Source organism: Lissotriton helveticus, chromosome 7, assembly GCF_964261635.1.
Source record: "Lissotriton helveticus chromosome 7, aLisHel1.1, whole genome shotgun sequence".
Lineage (NCBI taxonomy): Eukaryota > Metazoa > Chordata > Amphibia > Caudata > Salamandridae > Lissotriton > Lissotriton helveticus.
Genome location: NC_136068.1, coordinates 171,858,496 through 171,877,511, shown reverse-complemented (window position 1 = coordinate 171,877,511; position 19,016 = coordinate 171,858,496). Strand labels below are relative to the sequence as shown.

Here is a 19,016-nt window from a genome sequence, read left to right as displayed (position 1 = left end):
TTTAGTACAACACACATTCTGACTTAGTATCTCCTGTATGTTTTTTGCTGTTAATTGGGTTATGAGATATGTAGGTCGATAAACTAACCCATAGACCCCCCTATACTTCTTCTTTTTTCTAGTGTGTGGGGAACCGTCTATAAAAGGGAAATTCCCCCTTTGTGTGGAAGAGTACACCCAGTCAATTACATGACCTCCCGTTGACTACAGACCCGTGGCCTTATTTGTGATATGTTTAATGTGTGGGGAGTTGGCCCACGCAGGTCCTTAAATCTCCTCTAGCCCACTTGTGTGATTACTATTCTGTTGATCAACCTGGATGTAAGGGTACTTAACCTCGAAAACACAAAATTGTTACACCAGGGAGAAAAAGTGCTGTGCTGAAGAACAAATGAATTGCCTCTCACATGGTCACTTTTGTAATAATCCAACCATTTGTTAAATTTCTAGACTTCATTTGGGCCTAATTTACACCTGAAAAACTGCTGTTAGAGCATCTTTTTCACATTTCATTTTGAAACTTTTCATTATACTTAAAACTCGAACTTTGGGCCCGATTACGATTGCGGTGAATCCGCATCCTCCGGGCCGGCAGAAGCCACCGCCGGCCCGGAGGATGCGGATTCACAGTTGCGTTGTGAGAAATGACCCCCCCGCCAGATTAGGATGGCAGGGGAGTCATCTGCGGACGTGGAGACCGTCCGACGCTTTTCCGCCGCGAGACCGCGGCGGAAAAGCTCTAATATGGTGGCGGCGTCTATCAGACACCGCCAGCCATATTAGGATTTGCGGTGTGATATGCCTTTCCACGGCAGCAATGCCGCCACGAAAAGGCATACGGTCTTTTCTTTGGGGGCCCCAGGGTGAAAGGGGGGGTGGGGGTGCACATGGGGGGTACCTATGGTACCCCCCTTTATTTGCATGCACAAAGCGGCAGGCACCACGTGGTGCCTGCTGCTTTGTGCATGCAAATGCACTGCATGCAGTTTTCACATTGCGGCGGGCGCTGCTTCGAGCAGCACCCGCAGCAATGTTAAAAATACAGGATGTGACCGCCAGGGTGGCGGTCACATCCTAATTTGCACGGAGGGACCGCCGGTCCCTCCACCTCTAGGGTGGCGGACGGACGCAGGTCCGCCCGCCATCCTAATAGGACCCTATGTGCAGACTTCCTTCCAAAATATTGCACAAGTTCCATGGTGGCTCGGCTAATAAGCATGTTATCTGGCTGCCTACTACATGGCAGAAAAGTGTGTAAACGTCTAAATGCTGACTTAGGGGCTGATTACGATGGAGGATTTTCCGCATCCTCCAGGCCGGAGGATGCGGAAAATCCTCTGCGGACCCACCAAAGACCCACCGCCACATTAGGATGGCTGGTGGGTCCTGGTTTCAGGCCTAATATGGTGGCGGTGTCTCTCAGACACCGCCAGACATATTAGGATGGCTGAGAAAACATGCTTTTCCGCGGCGGCTTCTCCGCCGAGGAAAAGCATGCGGATCTTCACCTAGGGGGCCCGTAGCGGGCCCCCTGGGTGAAGGGGGGATAGGGGGTGCACATGGGGGGTACCTATGGTACCCCCCTGCATTTGTATGCAGAAATCAGCAGGCATCGCGCGGTACCTGCCGCTTTCTGCATACAAATGCAATGTATGCATTTGTAACATTGCGGCGGGTGCAGCTTGAAGCCGCATCCGCCGCAATGTTACAAATAGAGGATGTGACCGCCAGGGTGGCGGTCACATCTTAATTGGACAGGAGGGAACTCCGCATGCCCATGCGGAGGTTCCCTCCTCCTCGGTGATCGCGGACGGACTCAAGTCCGTCCGCGATCATAATGGGGCCCCTAGTGTTAAGAGAAAATGAGCCTTTTCTATTCTTGTTTACTGATAATTTTATGTTAAAAAACACATTATTTACCGGGAAATCCTTACCAATTCCTAAATAGACATACATTTATGTTCTATTTGCTGTTTTGAAAAAATTGTGTTAGGAAGCAAACTCACGCTAATAAAAGAGAAATGTCCCATTGACAAATTAAATTAAGTATTATGATAAGCTTCTGCGTAAAAATTCCTCAAGATGTATAAGCAAGAGTGAGGTAAGAAAGGGGAATCATTACATTAAAATGTTACATATCACATTAGAACAATCTTGTCCTTCAAACTAACCCCTGCTGTCCAAAAGACCTGTGTTGTTTGTTCTAGTCACAGCAGGTACAGGGACCTTCAATTCAAAAGCAGCGAGCCTTCGCATTCAAAACAGCCAGGGGAGCACAGGTCCTGCCCACCGCATTTCCAGCAGATTCGTATGATTGATGTTGTGTATCAAGAAAGCTCCTGTCCTTAGGCGACTGTAAGTGATAGCTAAATTCACTGCTGGTGTTTAAACCCATTCCGATTCCTAACAAATAAGTATTTACATTTAGGCTATTAGAAGTAATCGATCAATCTTTTGAGGGGGAGAAGAGAGCAATAATTCAGGACAGCTTGTGCCTGGAGGGAGATGATTTTTGATGGTGTTGCTTACATTTGTCAAAATGAGACTTTCTCTGCAGGCTTTTTACCTGAAACTCTGACTTTTAGAAAATGGAGGGAGTGTGGATGATGGACGGCAACCTCAAGTACAAAGTAAAATTGTGAAATGTGAATCCCCTGAAAAAAGAAAAAAAAAACACAAAGCTTCTCCGCATGCAGAATTTAGTAGCGATGAATAGCGCTGTGGGAAGTTATGAATAACTTCTGAATATAGGCTGGGAAGCTTTCTTTTTAAAGCAGAACCTTGGAGATAACGGAAAGGTGGCCAACAAGGTATAAACATGTGGTTCCTCCTCATTTATGAAAACTATTGCATCCCTGCTGTAAAACAACGATGCAACACTTTTCAGTGTGCCCTCCTTGTGACACCATGGATGAGCCATATTTACTGTATGGCGCTCGATGTTGCAAGGATTGAGAGAATCCTGACGTATCTGTCAGTGCAAAAATGACACATTGCTGGAGTGTGTCTGGAAACCGACGCAACTCCAGCAATGTGTCATCTCACATGGGACAAGCCCCATGTGAAAAGGCCTGCATCACCCCATATGCCTGCTTCAAGCAGGCGTAAGGATTTGACGCAGTAAGGCCGTATTTGTTTTGCAGTTACATCTTATAGATTTCACTGCAACACTTCTACGATTATTTTCTCTGCCGGAACGCCAACACTGCAATCAATATACCTGTTGCAGGTATAATGTAGCGCAGGGGTTTACAAAGTGACGCACCTGCCTAGACGCGTCACTTTTTAATTCCGGCGCAGTGTGGTGCATTTGTACGGCACCGCAGCATAACAAAAAGTGATGCAACGGCGGTGCAAGGGCCTCATATGTAAGGCCCGTGGATTCCAGAGCCTACGTTTAAAAGCCCATGAACTTCTTCATAGTGAAATTAAGTTTAGTGTAATACCAAAAATAGGGTGTGCTTGTTTATTGATTTTTGATGTATGATATGGCTCCTAAATGTCACCTACAAGCCACTTCAGAGCAAAGGACAAATATACTGCTATTAAATGGAGTGACCATAACTTATCAAGAAAGTAGAATTAACGGGAAACGTGTATGATCTAATGTTTGGATCTTTAATATTTGCCTGACTTGTGATGTGGACATAGATGACAAAACCGTACATATAGTGTAGAATAGGTGCACTGTACCGCTCCTTAAAAAGAAAAGACCTGTGCCATATAGTGATGGCCAGTGTTGAATACCAAGGCTGCTTAAACTTAATTCCACCTCATGCCTTTTTTATCCCCCACCAGACACTCCCTGCTTCTGTATTTCACTCTTGCAAGTCTTTTCTCTTTCCTGCTTTCTTCTTTTGTCACTGTTTGTCCGTATTTTTTAGCCTTTTCTTCTCATTTTGTGTTTTTCATTCTCTTTCTCTGGATCAAAGCCTGTTGAGATATAATAAGTGCTGTTCCCCCCCCCAAATTTTTGTGAGCCCCATCTGCAACGATCTCCTCAAATTAAGCAGGGAAGAATAGTCTGTCAATTCAAAATCTGAGACACCTTTTAGCAGAATCATGATATGACGACATTTACACGCCTTGCAACCATTCAATATTCCAAGTTTAGCATTTAAGGCAGACAAGTGGGTCTATTCTGTTGAGGGAGAATAGCTATTAGAAAGAATGTGTAGTTCTAACTTTGCTTTGGTCAAGGCTGTTCTGATCTTTAGGAAGTTGTGTAGTTCGATGTCAGGTAAGTTATATTTCTCTTTTAGCGAGGAGAAGGCGCCGTGGCCGCCTCCCTCTTCTAACTGAGCCGGATAGGAGATTCCTGCACCCTAGCGCCACCAAAATTAATGACAAACCAGCTGACTACTGGGCAAAACATCTGGGCACCGCACTTAGTGAGCGCGAACTTAATCTCCTCTGGGCCTCCCGCTCACGGAACAAAATCTCCCCAGTACTAGCTCAGACAAAATTCTGCTACCTACACAAGACTTACTGGACCCCGGCTCGCCTTGCAGCACTGGGCCGCAGGGATAACGACCTGTGTTAGAACTGCAACAAAGAAAAGGGGGACTTAGCACACCTCATCTTTTACTGCCCCAAAATTAAAAAGTTCTGGGAGAAAATATTCACATTAATAAAAAAAAGCGCTGGGCTACACACTAAAGCCAGAATTCTCTAGCCTTACCACTGTATTTATGACTGCGGAGCTAGATTCACAACACAACAGGGACCTGTTAGATCTCCTACTGACAGCGGCAGTGAAAATAGTACTGTCCAAATGGAAGGATACAGCCAAGGCGACATTCAAAGGTTGGCTTAATTGAGTGACGTACCTCAGAGGCGCAGACGGTACAACCCTGCGGAACTCACCCTGGAGACCAGCAACCAGAGGAATGTGGGCATCACTGGACGAGTACCTAGACCCCTACGAATCCCAATGAACTCAGCTGGAGTAGAGCATATGACCACAAGCCTATCCCCATAACCCTAGAACAGATCCACGACTGAAATAATCTTCTTGTATACTATCTCCTCCTCTCTCTTTTTTATTTTCTATCTTTCCCCTTCTCATCCACTTACCGGATCCTGACAAATACAGCCAGTTTGGGCTGTTACCCTGTAATGGTAAAGTGATGACAATTGTACGTATAACTTTTTTTTAATAAAATACTTTGAAAAAAAAAAAGAAAGAATGTGTATTGCTATTAGGTTGTCACTTTAAATGTATCCACAAATGCTTCCGTTGCCTTCACACCCAATTTAAATACCCAAAGGAAATGCCAGCACAGGTTGGCATAAGTGTGTAGACTTGGTATTAAGAATGCTTAAATAACTCCATAATCCAAGGTAGGTGCAGGATAGAGGTTTTCCCCATTAAAAATGCTTTTCTAACAGAGGAGAAAAGAAGTGCTACAGTGCAACTTATGTGGAATCATAAGGTAATAATTATAATACTCCAGTATGCATGGAAAGTTATAGTTTGTGTACCTATCCTTGCATAGTAGGGGCCTGTAATTGACATTATGGTCACAGGTTCAAATCCCGGATAGTCCACTCAGCCTTTCATCCTTCTGAGGTCGATTAAATTAGTACCATTGAGTTGGGTAACAATAAACATCTGCAAGTCAGTGCCCAGAAGCCTAGGGTGAATGTGCTCTTTACAAATTCACATTATTTTATGAATCTCCAAAAATTCTTCTTTCCCATACTGTAAAATTACCCAGGAGTCCCCCTTTTCAATATGGGGAGGACCGAGTGGCCACCAGGCAGGCTTATCTTCCGCCACTGTACTACATGACAAGGTCAAAACTGGTTTGCCCTCCTGCTGTGGCCGTAGCCTGGCTGTCTAGTGGAGTCTCGGTGGTGAAAAGTTGAATCCCTTGCTGGCATTTTCCAAGCCAAAAGAGATAGTGCTAAACCTGCCATTTTGTTCTGCCAACTCTTCTTGTCCACTCCCAGATAGCTAATCCCTACTAAGAGGTCAGGAGTTAACACCTATTGACCTTTCCTGGGCCCAGACGCAAGCCACTATCTTCTGAGTTAGAGTTGTCAACTCTCCTAGTCAAGGATGTGTATACCAGCACTAGAGGTGTGATGTGTGGTTGAACTGGTTTTAAGACAATTCTAGCTCACGAAGCCTAAGCAACATTTTGCAAAGTTCCTTTCCTGCTTAAGTTGTCAAAAATCTGATTTCACCATTAACTCAGATTTTAAAAACTAAGCATGAAATACTTTTGAAGCATTTCTCTTTCCCGTTTCAAAGCAGATGTGTTAAACAAAGATCCACCTAGTTATTAGGGAAAAGTCTAGCCAGCCCTTCAAAGTAAAATTGCTTTGTAGTTTTATTCCACTCTGAGGGCACACTAACCCCAATATGTAACGTGCCCTATTGTTATATATGAGCACCCTGCCATGTGTACTTATAAACCATGCTTTAGAGGTGACTTGAGAATATATAAAAATCAGCATCTCCTAAATAACTAAAACATTTTCCCTTCTATGGGTCGTTGCATTGCGTTGAAACTGCAGCCTAGCCAGACCACAATCATGCTCTTGGCAGGAATATATTTTGTCACCTAGGAGGATGGGATAAACATTCACTACAGCACACAAATGACATTTAACTTTTCGTGCTATGGGAGTCATTTATAATGGAAGTACAGGGGAGTTACAAATACAAAAATGTTTTAGAGAGGAAGCAAAAACACTTCACTACTGTTTAGCAGCAGTAAAATGCACAGGTTCCTAAAGTGAGCAACAACAGGGCTCAGAAAAAAATAAAACAATCTGTGATGTCCATGCAGAAAAAGTTTTGCTACACCATTTTCTCTCTAACAACCTTTCGCATACCTTAAAATAACCACAGACATCAGAAAGAAACAATATATGGCTAGTGAGTTCAGAAAAGAAAACAAGAAGGTGACAGATTGAGGCTAGCATCTGTTCTGCCTTCTAAGGGTTTCAGGTTCTAACCTGGTAATCTTAATAGTTAGTCATTTGTCAGAGACTTAAGGATTGATTACCCACCTTGATCTGAAAATAAATGCAAATTACTAAATCAGTTCCCGTAAACTATAAAACACAGGTCTTCGGAACAGATTTAAGGAGAAAGCATTCCTACAAGAGAGAAGGAACGAACGACCAACACATGTATGACCAATTATATTTTTTATGGTCATTCTTGCTGATAGTACTTAAACTGGGGATGGGGTCTAAACACAGTGTGGAGGTAAATGCATCAGTACTAGTGGTAGTTGCATTACTTGCGCCAATCCCTATTGAAGAAACAAAATCGTACCCAAATTGTTGGGATTTATCATCCAAAATAAGATAAACCCTCAGTTGTCTTAAGCGAGTAAAGCCTATAAACAGCTTCCTAAGAATGAATCAGTGGCTATGCACAAACACAAAACACTCAGACAATAATACAGGGACACTGCACCTAACCTAGAAATTAAGGAGCATATTTACAAGGGGATATCACTTTTAGTGGTGTTCTGGTGGCGATATCCCCTTCTCCTTATTTACAAGGCTACATTAAGCCACTTAACAAGGTTTAATGCTACCTTGTAAATAAGGCCCCTTTTTATGCTTCACTTAGCGTGAAAGGGGCGTGCAATGGGTGTTACCGTGGGTGTTCCGCCACAACACCCATTGCTTTTTGACACTTACCAAAGGATGGGGCAGCACCAAAAACTAAGGCCAGGTAAAACCTGGTCTTTGGATGGCGATACGATGAGAAATTATTAATTTCTCAGCATATTTTGCTCTTTCTTTGTGTGCTGCATTCAGCAGCGCATATAGAAACAGCATATCGCCTTTAAAGATTGTTTATGTGCAGTATGGGGTCCCTTCCTGCACATAAATAAATGCCCCTGCAGCGCAGGCACCCTTGCAACATGGCGGCAGGTTGCTGGCACTGCCGCTAGGCAGCTTTTTTAGCACCAAAGCTAGGGGAAATGTAGAGGTGCACCGTATTTTTGTAAATACGGCTCATCCCTGCTTTTAAAAAATGTTGGAGCTCGGTGGTACCAATTTTGGAGTAACACTGCGTTTCTACATTTTATTGTGAATATCCCCCTAAATTGATTTTATGTGTGGAAGGATTTTTTTACCAAAAAGCTATTTGTTTTAATTGAACTTTGTGTGCGTACTTGCTAAATACATAGAAACATATGCACAGATCTATGTATTTTCACCGCTCCTCGTTAATTGCCACACTTATATATACCTAACATTCTCATTTCGTACTTGCATGTTTATTGGTGCTTGAAGCATACATTTACAACCCATTAGTAAATTTGTTTCTGGGCAACAGGCGTATGCAACTAAACAGCATGCAATGGACTTGATTCGTAAATCTGCATACAGAGGTCTACGGTCTTGCATTGGTGTATATTTCTTACTTTCAGTAAATCACAAAACTATCCAGAAATGGGCATCGAAACTTTTTATAGTTGTGGGTTACCCTTTGTGAGTTTCATTTTGGTAGGTATTTATTTTCTCATGTGATAATCTACCCATGATTACTTGTTTTTTTTCTTTGCAAGGAAAATATTTTTTCCATGGGAGCCCGCCTCCCCTGCTCTCCAATCAATTTTGGGGGTGTTCCAATCGCCTTTTCATCCTGGAAAAGGATTGCCCTTGATAAATAAGTTCCACTTGTACCACGTGGTATGGTACCAGTGTAACCTATTTGAACCTCCTCAGATTACTCAGTAGAACATGATTTAAGACAACCTTCATACTAAATATTCCTCTGGGCTAACGACACGCTCCGCCACTTCTATTGTACACCCCCCCTATGTATTTTCACCACCCCGTGTTAATTACTCCAGTTATATATACCTAAGATTGTCATTTCATACTTGGATGTTAATTGGTGCTTGAAACACACATTTACATACCACTAGTACATTTGTTTCTGGGCAATAGGCTTATGCAACTAAACAGCATGCAGTGGAGCTGATTCTGTAATAAGCTTGTAAATCTGCACACAGAGGTCTACGGTCTTGCATTGGTGTAGACTTCTTACTTCCAGTAAATCACAAAACTATCCAGAAATGCTCATCAAAACTTGTTAAAGTTGTGGGTTACCAGGGGTATTCCTGGAAAGAACCCTTTGTGAATTTCATTTTGGTAGGTATTTATTTTCTCATGAGAAAATTTACCCATGATTACTTTTTATATTTTTTCTTTGTAAGGAAAATATTTATCCCAAGGGAGCCGCCTCCCCTGCTCTCCAATCAATTTTGGAGGTGTTCCAATCGCCTTTTCATCCTGGAAAAGGATTGCCCTTGATAAATAAGTTCCACTTGTTCCACATGGTGTGGTACCAGTGTAACCTATTGGAACCTCCTCAGATTGTTCAGTAGAACATGATTTAGGACAACTTTCATACTAAATATCCCTCTGGACAGTGGAGGTGGTTTAATTTAGTAGGCTGAAAATTGTGATCCCAAAGGCCAAGTGGGGCAGTTCTATAAGCTGCACAGGAAAGCAGCTGAACACAGCTAAATATAGCAAATTCAAAATGTTTTGGCGTGAAAAATATGCTGATGTCTCAGTGCTCACCCATTTTACACTCTATTAGAATGTGGTACAAATAAAGGTAAAAAATCAATTGAATGCAGTCTGCATACATTTGCATTTAGGATGTAATAAGGTCCCAGGTGATACAAACTTTGATGCTGTGGTTTAGTTGTTACTTCCCATTGCACCTACTGTGCAGTAGGACATACACTGCGGTACAAATGATACATTTATGCATGATTGGGTGAGTGTTTTCACTCGATAATCACTTCCGACGGGCATTTCAGGGAATAATGTGTGGAAACAGTCTTTGCCACTGTTGCCCTCAGTATTAATATTAACACCCAGTTTTGAAAGCACAATTTGTTTGAGCCAGCAGCACTTTGAGGATAGTGGCTGTTCATAAATTTGGACTCAGTAGTATTTCCGCTTGTCGCGTAATGGGCATAAAGTGGACAAGCAGTAAAAATCAGTCTTTTAAGCATGGACATATGCTGTGGTGGTGGTAATGGTGCTGATAGTGATAATTGTGGTGCTAGTAACGATGGTGGTGGTAAAAAAAACATTTTTTTAAAACACTACAGTAAAGAAAATACAGAAAATGGAACACTATATTTAACCCCTTCGCTGCGGGGTATTTTCCTCCCACTGTGCGGGGGGAGGGGGGCCGCGCGCGCCGCCACTGGGCTGGTGACGAGCTCAGCTCGTGCATGAGGCACAGCGGAGCTGCACTCATGACGAGCTGAGCTCGTCACGGCCGCACCCTTTTAATGGAACGTTCAGCACAGCGGGGTAATCAGCCCCGCGCGCGAGCGTTCCAACGTCCGTGATGAGCTCAGCTCCTCATGAGTGCAGCTCAACCGTGCCTCATGACGAGCTGAGTTCGTCACTAGCACAGATGAGGTTAACAAACCATGCATGAGATAAAGAATTTTATGCGTAAAGACTAGACTGACTGTCTTTTTTTTTTTTTTTTTTTTTTGTTGCTTTTCAAATCCTTTATTGGGTACCATCAAACACACACAGCTGTCCGCCTACAACCCAAAGGGGCCGGCAGCAAACCAGGGCAGCATGAACGCACTTTATATGTCGAGCAACCACAGCCAAGAGGCCGACAACCCGGAGGTACGGCGGCGTGAATCATAGGGCATACAGTCGACTTAGTGTGCGTAATGTGTCCACGCCCCCCCCAACTCGCCCCCGCCCCCAGATACGAGATAAGCTGAGTGTACATGCTGGTGTCAGGCCGTAAGTAGTAGTGTGTGCAAGAAATGATTGTACCCGTGTAACAATGCCTAAACCGTTCCCAAACAACCCCTCCCCACCCCCCCAATCTGCCTGCCCGCTCATTGTTGTCCTATTAATAAGTAGATTAGTGCCCAAACCCATCATGTCAGTACTAATGCCGGTCGAGCGCCCACCTCCCCCCACTCGCCTCTACTACCAAAAGCCCTGATCCCGCTGGCAACCCTCTAGTTCTGTGTGCAGCTATGTTCAGGTGTGTATAGCACCGCCCCAGGGGAGCCTCATCTGCCCTCGTGCATGGCTGTTGGAGTTTCTCCCCATCACTCCCCCCGACAGTGTAGGAATGCGTGTTTAATCACCGGGGTCAACTACCTCTTCTTGCAGCTCCACCTCATTATCCGTCTCCTCCCGAACTGGGTCTGCGCTATCTTTGGTGGATAGATAAGTTTGATATAGACCCCAGAAATTCTTAGGCCTATTACCGGGTGGTAGGAGGTCACTATAATTCTGAGATTGGGTACAGCAGTATAGCATGTCTCTGACCCATCTGCGTTTCGTTGGCAAGGGGCCACGCATCCAGCAAAGTGCAATTACTCGCCGGGCCATGAGAAGGCCCATATCAGCCATGCGACGTATCGCCACCGGGAGTATCCTGGAATGTCCCAACAGTGCCAGTGCCGGGTCCACAGGGAGTACTGTATCCAATATCTGGCCTAGTTCTAAGAAAATGTCTTCCCAGAACTTGTTTATTCCAGGGCAGTTCCACGCCAGATGCAGAAAATCCTCTATAGGGGCATGACAGCGTTCACACTCGGAGGTAGGGCGGAGCCCATATCTATGTAAGCGTTCTGGGGTATAATACACACGCTGCAAGAATTTAAAGTGAATTAATCTATGTTTGGCGTTAAGCGATAGCTTCCTAGTATTTTGGCAGCAGTATTTCCACATCGCATCATCTGTTTGTAGTTGCAGATCGCGCTGCCACGCCATCCGGGCCTTCGAGAGTTGCTGTTCCCTACGGGAAAAACCTATCCTAAATAAATGAGTGATCAGCTTGCGCGATGAAGACGTATTAATCACATACGTTAGCTCCGGAATTTCCGGGGGCTCGGCCATGTCCGGACCCAGAAGTTCCTGGAAGGCAGCTAGAACTCTGTGAAAGTGAAAGCTCTGTAAGAGCGTCACCGCTACACCGGTGGGAGCAATCTGGTCCCAGGACCCAACCTTTCCGTCCCTAAACAGGTCTCCCATCGTGGAGATACCCAACTGTTTGAGTGCACACGTGACCCCTTTCTCACGCAACGGAGCCAGCCAAACGGTCCACTCAATCGGAGCCAGAGGGGAGTATAGCAATACGCAGTCCTGGTCTTTCACCAATGCGTGCCAGGCATGGTTTGTTGTTGTTATAGAGTCTAGTAAACCCACACGGCGAGAGGACGGCTCAAACACTGTGGCCGGGGGAGGGAGTGGGTCCGTGAACAGACGCTCCAGGATCACATGTGGAATATTGCGGTCCCCGTGGATCCATGTGTGCAGGTGTGCAGCTTGTGCAACTCTATAGTATCTCTCCATATCTGGGGCACCCAAACCACCCTGGTCATACGGAAGCATGAGAACTCGCCACTGCACTCGGGGCTGTTTACCAGCCCACGCCAGTCTTATGAGAGTCTGGGTTAGCGTTTTAAAGAAGGCTTTAGACAGAATCACCGGAATGTTGCTAAAAAGGAACAAAAATCTGGGCAAGACTATCATTTTCATTAGGGCGATTCTACCCACTAGGGATAGTGGGAGATTGCACCATCTGTCCACATCCTCGACCAATCTAGTGTAGGCGACTCCATAGTTCTCCCGTACCAATATGTCAGGATCAGGATGCAGGTGGATCCCCAAGTATCTGACCGGGTCCTCGGACCATTGTAACGGGTATTCCATGTCAAATTGCCGTGTCACTGGAGTCAGTGGGAACGCCACCGACTTGCTCCAGTTCACCCTCAGCCCCGAAAGGGCCCCAAACCGGACCACTTCCCTTAGCACCGGCGAAAGGTTTGTTTCTGGGTCGCGAATATACAGTATTGTGTCATCCGCGTGTGTGGAAATACAGATCTTATACGTAGGGAAACTAATACCTTCGTTTCGATGGTATTCTCGGAGCGCACATGCAAGGGGTTCTGCCACCAGGGCGTATAGCAAAGGGGAAAGGGGGCAACCTTGCCTGGTGCCCCTGCCAATGTCAAAAGGGTCTGTTACCCTGTTGCCTATTCGCAGTCTGGCCATAGGTTTGTAATATAAGGCACCTAACATCTGTAAGAAGGGTTCGCCCAACCCAAACTTTCTGAGCACTCTCGACATAAATGGCCACTCGACAGAGTCGAAGGCCTTCTCCATGTCGAGGAAGATGGCCAAGGCCTTGTTCTCTGGTTTCACATGTTGCATTGTCCCCAAGACCGTGCGTATATTGTATGTAAGATTCCTATTAGGGATAAAGCCAGCCTGTTCTGGCGCGACCAACTCCAGTGCAAGTAGAGCCAGGCGCGTTGCCAACACTTTGGCATACAGTTTTGCGTCCACATTCATCAGGGATAGTGGCCTCTAGGAGCCGCACTCGGAGGGGGGTTTTCCTGGTTTAAGAAGCGTAATAAGTAGGGCCTCCCACATAGATTCAGGCATACTACCTTCCAAACATATGTCGTCAAAGAGGGTTGAGAGGAACGGTATCAGCTGCTCTTTAAATGCCTTGTAAAAACCCACTGTCAGTCCGTCTGCCCCAGGGGCACTTCCGGACCGCATCCCTTCTAGCGCCTCAACGATCTCTTCCTTCTGAATGGGCATCATGAGGAACTCCCTCTGTGAGTTGGACAATACGGGCATGTTTATATAGTTTAGGTAGTCATCTATTTCCTCCTCAACTCCGGAAGATCTGGATTTATAAAGACCGGAGTAGTAAGACCTGAATTCGCCTACTATCTCGTCCTCGTCAGTTATTACCTCCCCTGAGCTAGACACCAGTTCCCCAACCAGCAGCGGACGTCGCTCATTGTGGACGATTTTGGCCAGGAGAGAGCTCGGTCGTTCCCCCTCACCATAGGTACGGGCAATAGCGTATTTACTCATATGCTGCACCTCCCTGTCAGCCTCTTCATTGTATTCAGCGACTAGTTGTTTAATTTGCTCCATGACTTCCCCCTCTGGCTCTATCCTCTGCCTTGCTTCCAGGACCGACAGCTGTGATTCTAGGTGCTGCAGCCTCTGCCTTATGGATTTCAGGACACTAGAGTGTTTGGACATGGCTATTCCGCGTATATAGACCTTGAATGCCTCCCATACTGTCTGGAAGCTGTCTACCGTTCCCACGTTGAGCTCCAAAAAGTTTTCAATTTCATTCGCTAGTTCTCCCCGAAATACCTCGTCCAGCAGAGAGTACAGTGGGAAGCGCCATGTAAATGGAGGGATTCTTTTAGCTGGCGTCTCCAGAATCAGGAGGAGAGGGGAATGATCTGACAAAGTGTGCGGCAGAATCAGGCAGTCCCTGACACTGTGGATAAGCAGATGAGATATCAGCCAGTAATCAATCCTGGTATGGAGTTCATGATAGGCCGAGTAGTGTGTGTACCCTCCTCTAGAGGGATGCCGGCTTCTCCATGCGTCAAGCAAGTCTAGCCGGACCAGTTCGGATTGCATGACTAGCGCTGCCGCCGTTGGTTTCCGTGGAGGCCCTGCCGACCTATCCAGATCAGGATTAAATACCAAGTTGAAATCGCCCCCCCAAAGTATCCTGGAATAATTATACGTCCTACATCTCTGGGCCAGAGTAGTGTAAAAGTCAGGGGAGTCATAATGAGGGCCGTATACATTCACCACCAGTAGGTCATGTCCCTTACCCTGACATCTACAGATGACATAGCGTCCCTCCGAGTCTACCTCTAGGGATGTCAGTTTTAACTTAGAGAGCGGATTTACCCAAGTAATTACCCCCCTTGAGTGTGTAGTGAATCCCGCCGCCACACTATTACCAGTTACCCCCTTGGCCGTGAGCATCTTACTGGTGAGTGGCAGGTGAGTCTCTTGCAGGAGTGCCAGATCTATATGGTGTCTGCGTAGATAACTTAAGACCTTCCGTAGTTTCCGGTAGTCATTGAGACCCCTCACATTCCTTGTCAGTGCCCTCAGGGTGTCAGTGGTCGGCTCCGCCATCGGCACAGTAGCCTCAGCCATTTACAGAACAGAATACTGTATAATTCAAGCTAATACACAATCGCCACACAGTCCATGTCAGGAGATGAGCGGGCAACGTGTATGGCATGCGGGTGGCAGTTCTGCGCATAGTGGAACTGAGCAAATAAGCAATTCTTGTCGCGGTGGCAGTCAAATAAAACAACAGTGCAACAACAACATTCCCCGAAGCCCCACCATCCTCCCACAGCAGACCCACCCCAATTTGGCCTTGCCAGTCCCCAACCCACCCATCCCACCCCAACAACATTCTCAACACTCCCAGATGCAATGCGCTCGGGGGCAAAGGTCGCAGGTCAGCGCTTCCTCTGTACCAACCTCCCCACTCGGAGGCATGACCCCCTCCCTCCCCCCGCCATCCACCACCCCTTCGAATCAAAGCATTGTTATTCATCGCATCATTATACTCTGCGGATATTAATTATTCGTCTCTCCCTTCCCACCAACAGAGCAGGCTGCATCACTGGTAGACTGCTAATGGGGAGCCAGGTGCCTTACATCTATCAGTCATTTACTGTCCATTCTACAGCACGGCAGGCTCCATCCCCCCATACCCCAACCATCACTTATCTGTCGAAGCGTCTCTGGCGGACTGTGAGGCGCCTGTTAGTGTCAATCCCCACCAAAGGGTGTCGGGAACCAACCTTTATCAGAAACCCTGTGGCTACGCCTCTCCAATTGTCGGGAATCCCAAGATCACTCTTGCTCATCCAGTTGGCTCTTGTCGGCGTCCGGCTGTCGGTCTGACTTTCCATTCTTTTTCTCCTTGGCCCAGGTTTTTAGGGCCCTTTGCAGTTCCGCAGGGTCCGTGAAAAAGTGCGAGTGGCCCTGCCTGTTGACTCGCAGTTTGGCCGGGTACAGCATTGCGTAGTCTAAGCCCATTTCCCGGAGGCGCTTCTTATGAGGAGCAAAATGTTTACGTGCTTCTTGTACTCTGGCCGTGAAGTCCGGGAATATGGAGATAGCCGTGCCCTCAAATTTCAGGTCCCCCTTGGCCCGTGCGAGCCTGAGTGCGGTGTCCCTGTCTCTATAGTTGAGTAGCTTCGCTATAATTGGTCGTGGGGGCAACCCCGGTTTAGGCTGTGGGCTCAGAGTTCTATGCGCCCGCTCCACCAAAAACATTGCCGAGAACACATCGTCCCCCAGGTGCGCAGTGAGCAGCCGCTCAATGAAAAGCTTCATCTTGCCAGTCTGAGTGGATTCCGGCAGGCCCGTGATACGGAGATTACAGCAACGGGACCGCGCCTCCAAATCCTCCGTCTTATCCTGCAATGTTCTCATGAGGGTCTCCACTCGTCTGTGAGCCGTGTCCAGTTCTGTTTGCGCCTCCTCCACCTCCGTGATTCTCCTCTCGGCCATGTCATGTTTCTCCGCATGTTTATCTAGTCGTTCCGCCATGCGGTCCATCCTGTAACACATGGCATCCATCTTGGATCCCAGCGCTGTTATACTTGATTGGATACTCTGCTCCATTGGATTTGAGGTCCGAATCCTCCACCTGAACTTCTTCCGTTCTCGCCTCCTCGTTGCGCTGGGTGGGGGAGCTCTGCACCGGGAGCCGCCGCTGCGAAAAGGGGAGTCGACTTTGCATTTTATCACCTTTCCCCATGTTGCACAGTAGTCAGTGATAGCCTTTCTCTCCCAGCGGCAGACTCTTCCCAGGAGGGAGGGGGAGTGAGGGAGGCCGCCCCCGATCAATTGTGGTCTCTTGATGTAGCACAATGTACGTCCCTTCCCCTCCCGACGCGGACTGCAATTCAGCAGAGATCCACACCTGCCTCTCTCAACAGGATCCAATGGAGCGTAGGGTGGGCGGCCCACCAAACCCGGCCCGGTGTTCGAATTGCCTCTATGCGCCTGCGCACTTAACCTCCAGCTATAGGCTCCGTCCGTCCGACTTAGATACGCGGTCCCCGGCTTAACGCGGGGCCAGCCTGTGGGGAATGTCACCTGGAGAGTGACGAGTAGGCCCCTGCACACAAGGCCACAGGCAGGGTTCAGCATTCGCAGTGGCCCACAGACGAAGCAACCGGGGGCCCGGGTTCTCAGACCAGGGAGTGGGGGAAAGCAGCCTCTCACTCTCCTGCACTCAGCACTTCTGGACACCAGCCTGCCTCCACAAAGTCACGGCTCAGCCCCTGCCTCACTCGGCACAGCAATGGCGCCGCTCCGGCGCACCGCTCCGGGGGGTTCAGAATGGCGCCTTCTCCGAACGGCCCCCTCCTTCCGTCTCCTTTGAGCCTCGGTGCCCCTGCGCGGGTTCACCCATCTTCCACCAGGGTCCGCACTGGAAGGTTTGTCCCCGGCCATTATTTCCGCCGCTCCGATCGCGGCACTTCTCATCCAGGGGGGGTGGGCTCACCTCCCCTAGCCGCACGCACTGCGACGCACTCCAGACCCAGGATCTGCTTGAGGCCGCGGTCCGCGGCCTACCTCCTCCCTCTGAACACACGCCTCCCAGCTCTGAGTGCGCCCGCAAGTCTTTATCGCCGCCTGGTCAGAGGGTTCCCTGGCACTCCCGGCGCACTGCGGTGCGGAAAGGAAGACAAACAAAGTGCGTTGGTACAGGATATTTAAGGATTGTCGGTGGCGCTGGCGGAGCTCGGGAATCAAGCGGCCATCCTCGTTGCCTGCAAGCTCCGCCCCCGACTGTCTTTTTCATATGTTAAGTAGTCCCTCATCCATTGCAATGTAAACACTTCAATAGGAGGTAGAATTATACAGAAAAAAAGCCGAAAGTACGAGGTGAGAAAGATATTGTCCTCTGGGCAAAACCAAAGTTCACTCTATGTACTTTTTAAAACAAATTGGCGATGATAGGTCCTGCAGACAACTGTGCAGTCAGGCTAGACCTAAAAACCATCTGCAAAGGGTTAACACCAGCTTTTTCACTTCGCGCCAAGTTCGGCACTAGACCCCATGTTTTGATGAGGACATTTACACATGATCCCTTCTTTATATTTATGTGTGTCAGTGCATAATTATGTGCTTTTCAGTTTGATGTACCAATAGGAAAAGTGTGCCCACGTCCAGTCGACGCACTCAGAGAAATGTTCTTACCTCTCTGTTTGTAGGCCACAATTTGCATTTCTTTTACAAGCAAAAAAAATAAATCTCCCTGAAGGAGCTTCACCCAGGGCTGTAACTAATCGTTTCCGGCGCACTGCAAGTCACTGCTCCCAAACATTGCTGGATTACCTGTACTTGTTACAATCACATTCGTCCGGTCGCTTCTTCTTCAGATGCCCTCTAACTTCCCTGAGGTTTTTAATCTTGCTCTGCAGCGTTTCAATCTAGAGGGATGGAAGCAGGGTGGTCAGTTACCATGCAGAAATCTGGTCACTTTCATTGCTTTCTCTGTTAAAATAAATCCCTAATGTCTGGTGTTAAACATCTTTCAGGGGGAACCGAAGTCACTTATTTGATGTGGTCAGTGGCAGGACAAGCTCTTGATACACAAAATAAGTAAATTGTGGCATCTTTCAGGGACATAGCTTATAGGAACTGTGCCCAATAGAAAAATGCAAAACAGAGCTCCCAATTTTAAGTTTAGCTTGAGCTGAGAGAAGGTTGGCAGGCAGACAAAAGCAATGCTCGATACTGCTGGGGTTTTGGAACAGCATATTCTAATGGTGCTGTTCCTGCCCCTTCAAAGCAGACTTGTCTGTGCAATGGGGAATTACAGGCAGTGTTCCCATTTTCAGGCTACACAATCAATGTTGCTAGCAACCAGTAGCGGCTGCTACCGGGCATCAGTGGTGGGGCATAGAAGAGGGGGGTGGGGGGTTTAAAAAAAAAAAGAGAGAGAAACTGAAAAATTAAGAAAACAAAGAAAAAGGACCTTACCAGCAACCGCATCTCCTCCGTCCTTCTTGCAGAAGCAGGAACAGGAAGCACCCAGGCTTCCAGACTCCTCTAGCCAATCACGACGCTGCTGATAGCAGTGTCGTCATTGGTCTGAGCGCCATGGCTCGGTGCTCAGTCAGAGAATGGGAGGCTGGGCATGTTCCTTA

The 19,016-nt window shown here is 47.2% G+C and overlaps 1 protein-coding gene across 4 annotated transcripts in view; it reads right to left on the bottom strand.

The window, feature by feature from the left end:
• The window catches only part of SULF2 (sulfatase 2), a 461,118-nt gene that overhangs the window by 50,589 nt on the left and 391,513 nt on the right, over window positions 1–19,016 (bottom strand). For all 4 annotated transcript variants that reach the window (XM_078651864.1, XM_078651862.1, XM_078651861.1 and 1 more), the window contains exon 14: window positions 18,202–18,296. In XM_078651864.1, coding sequence (XP_078507990.1) covers window positions 18,202–18,296 — 95 coding nt within the window. The remainder of the gene's footprint in view (window positions 1–18,201; window positions 18,297–19,016) is intronic.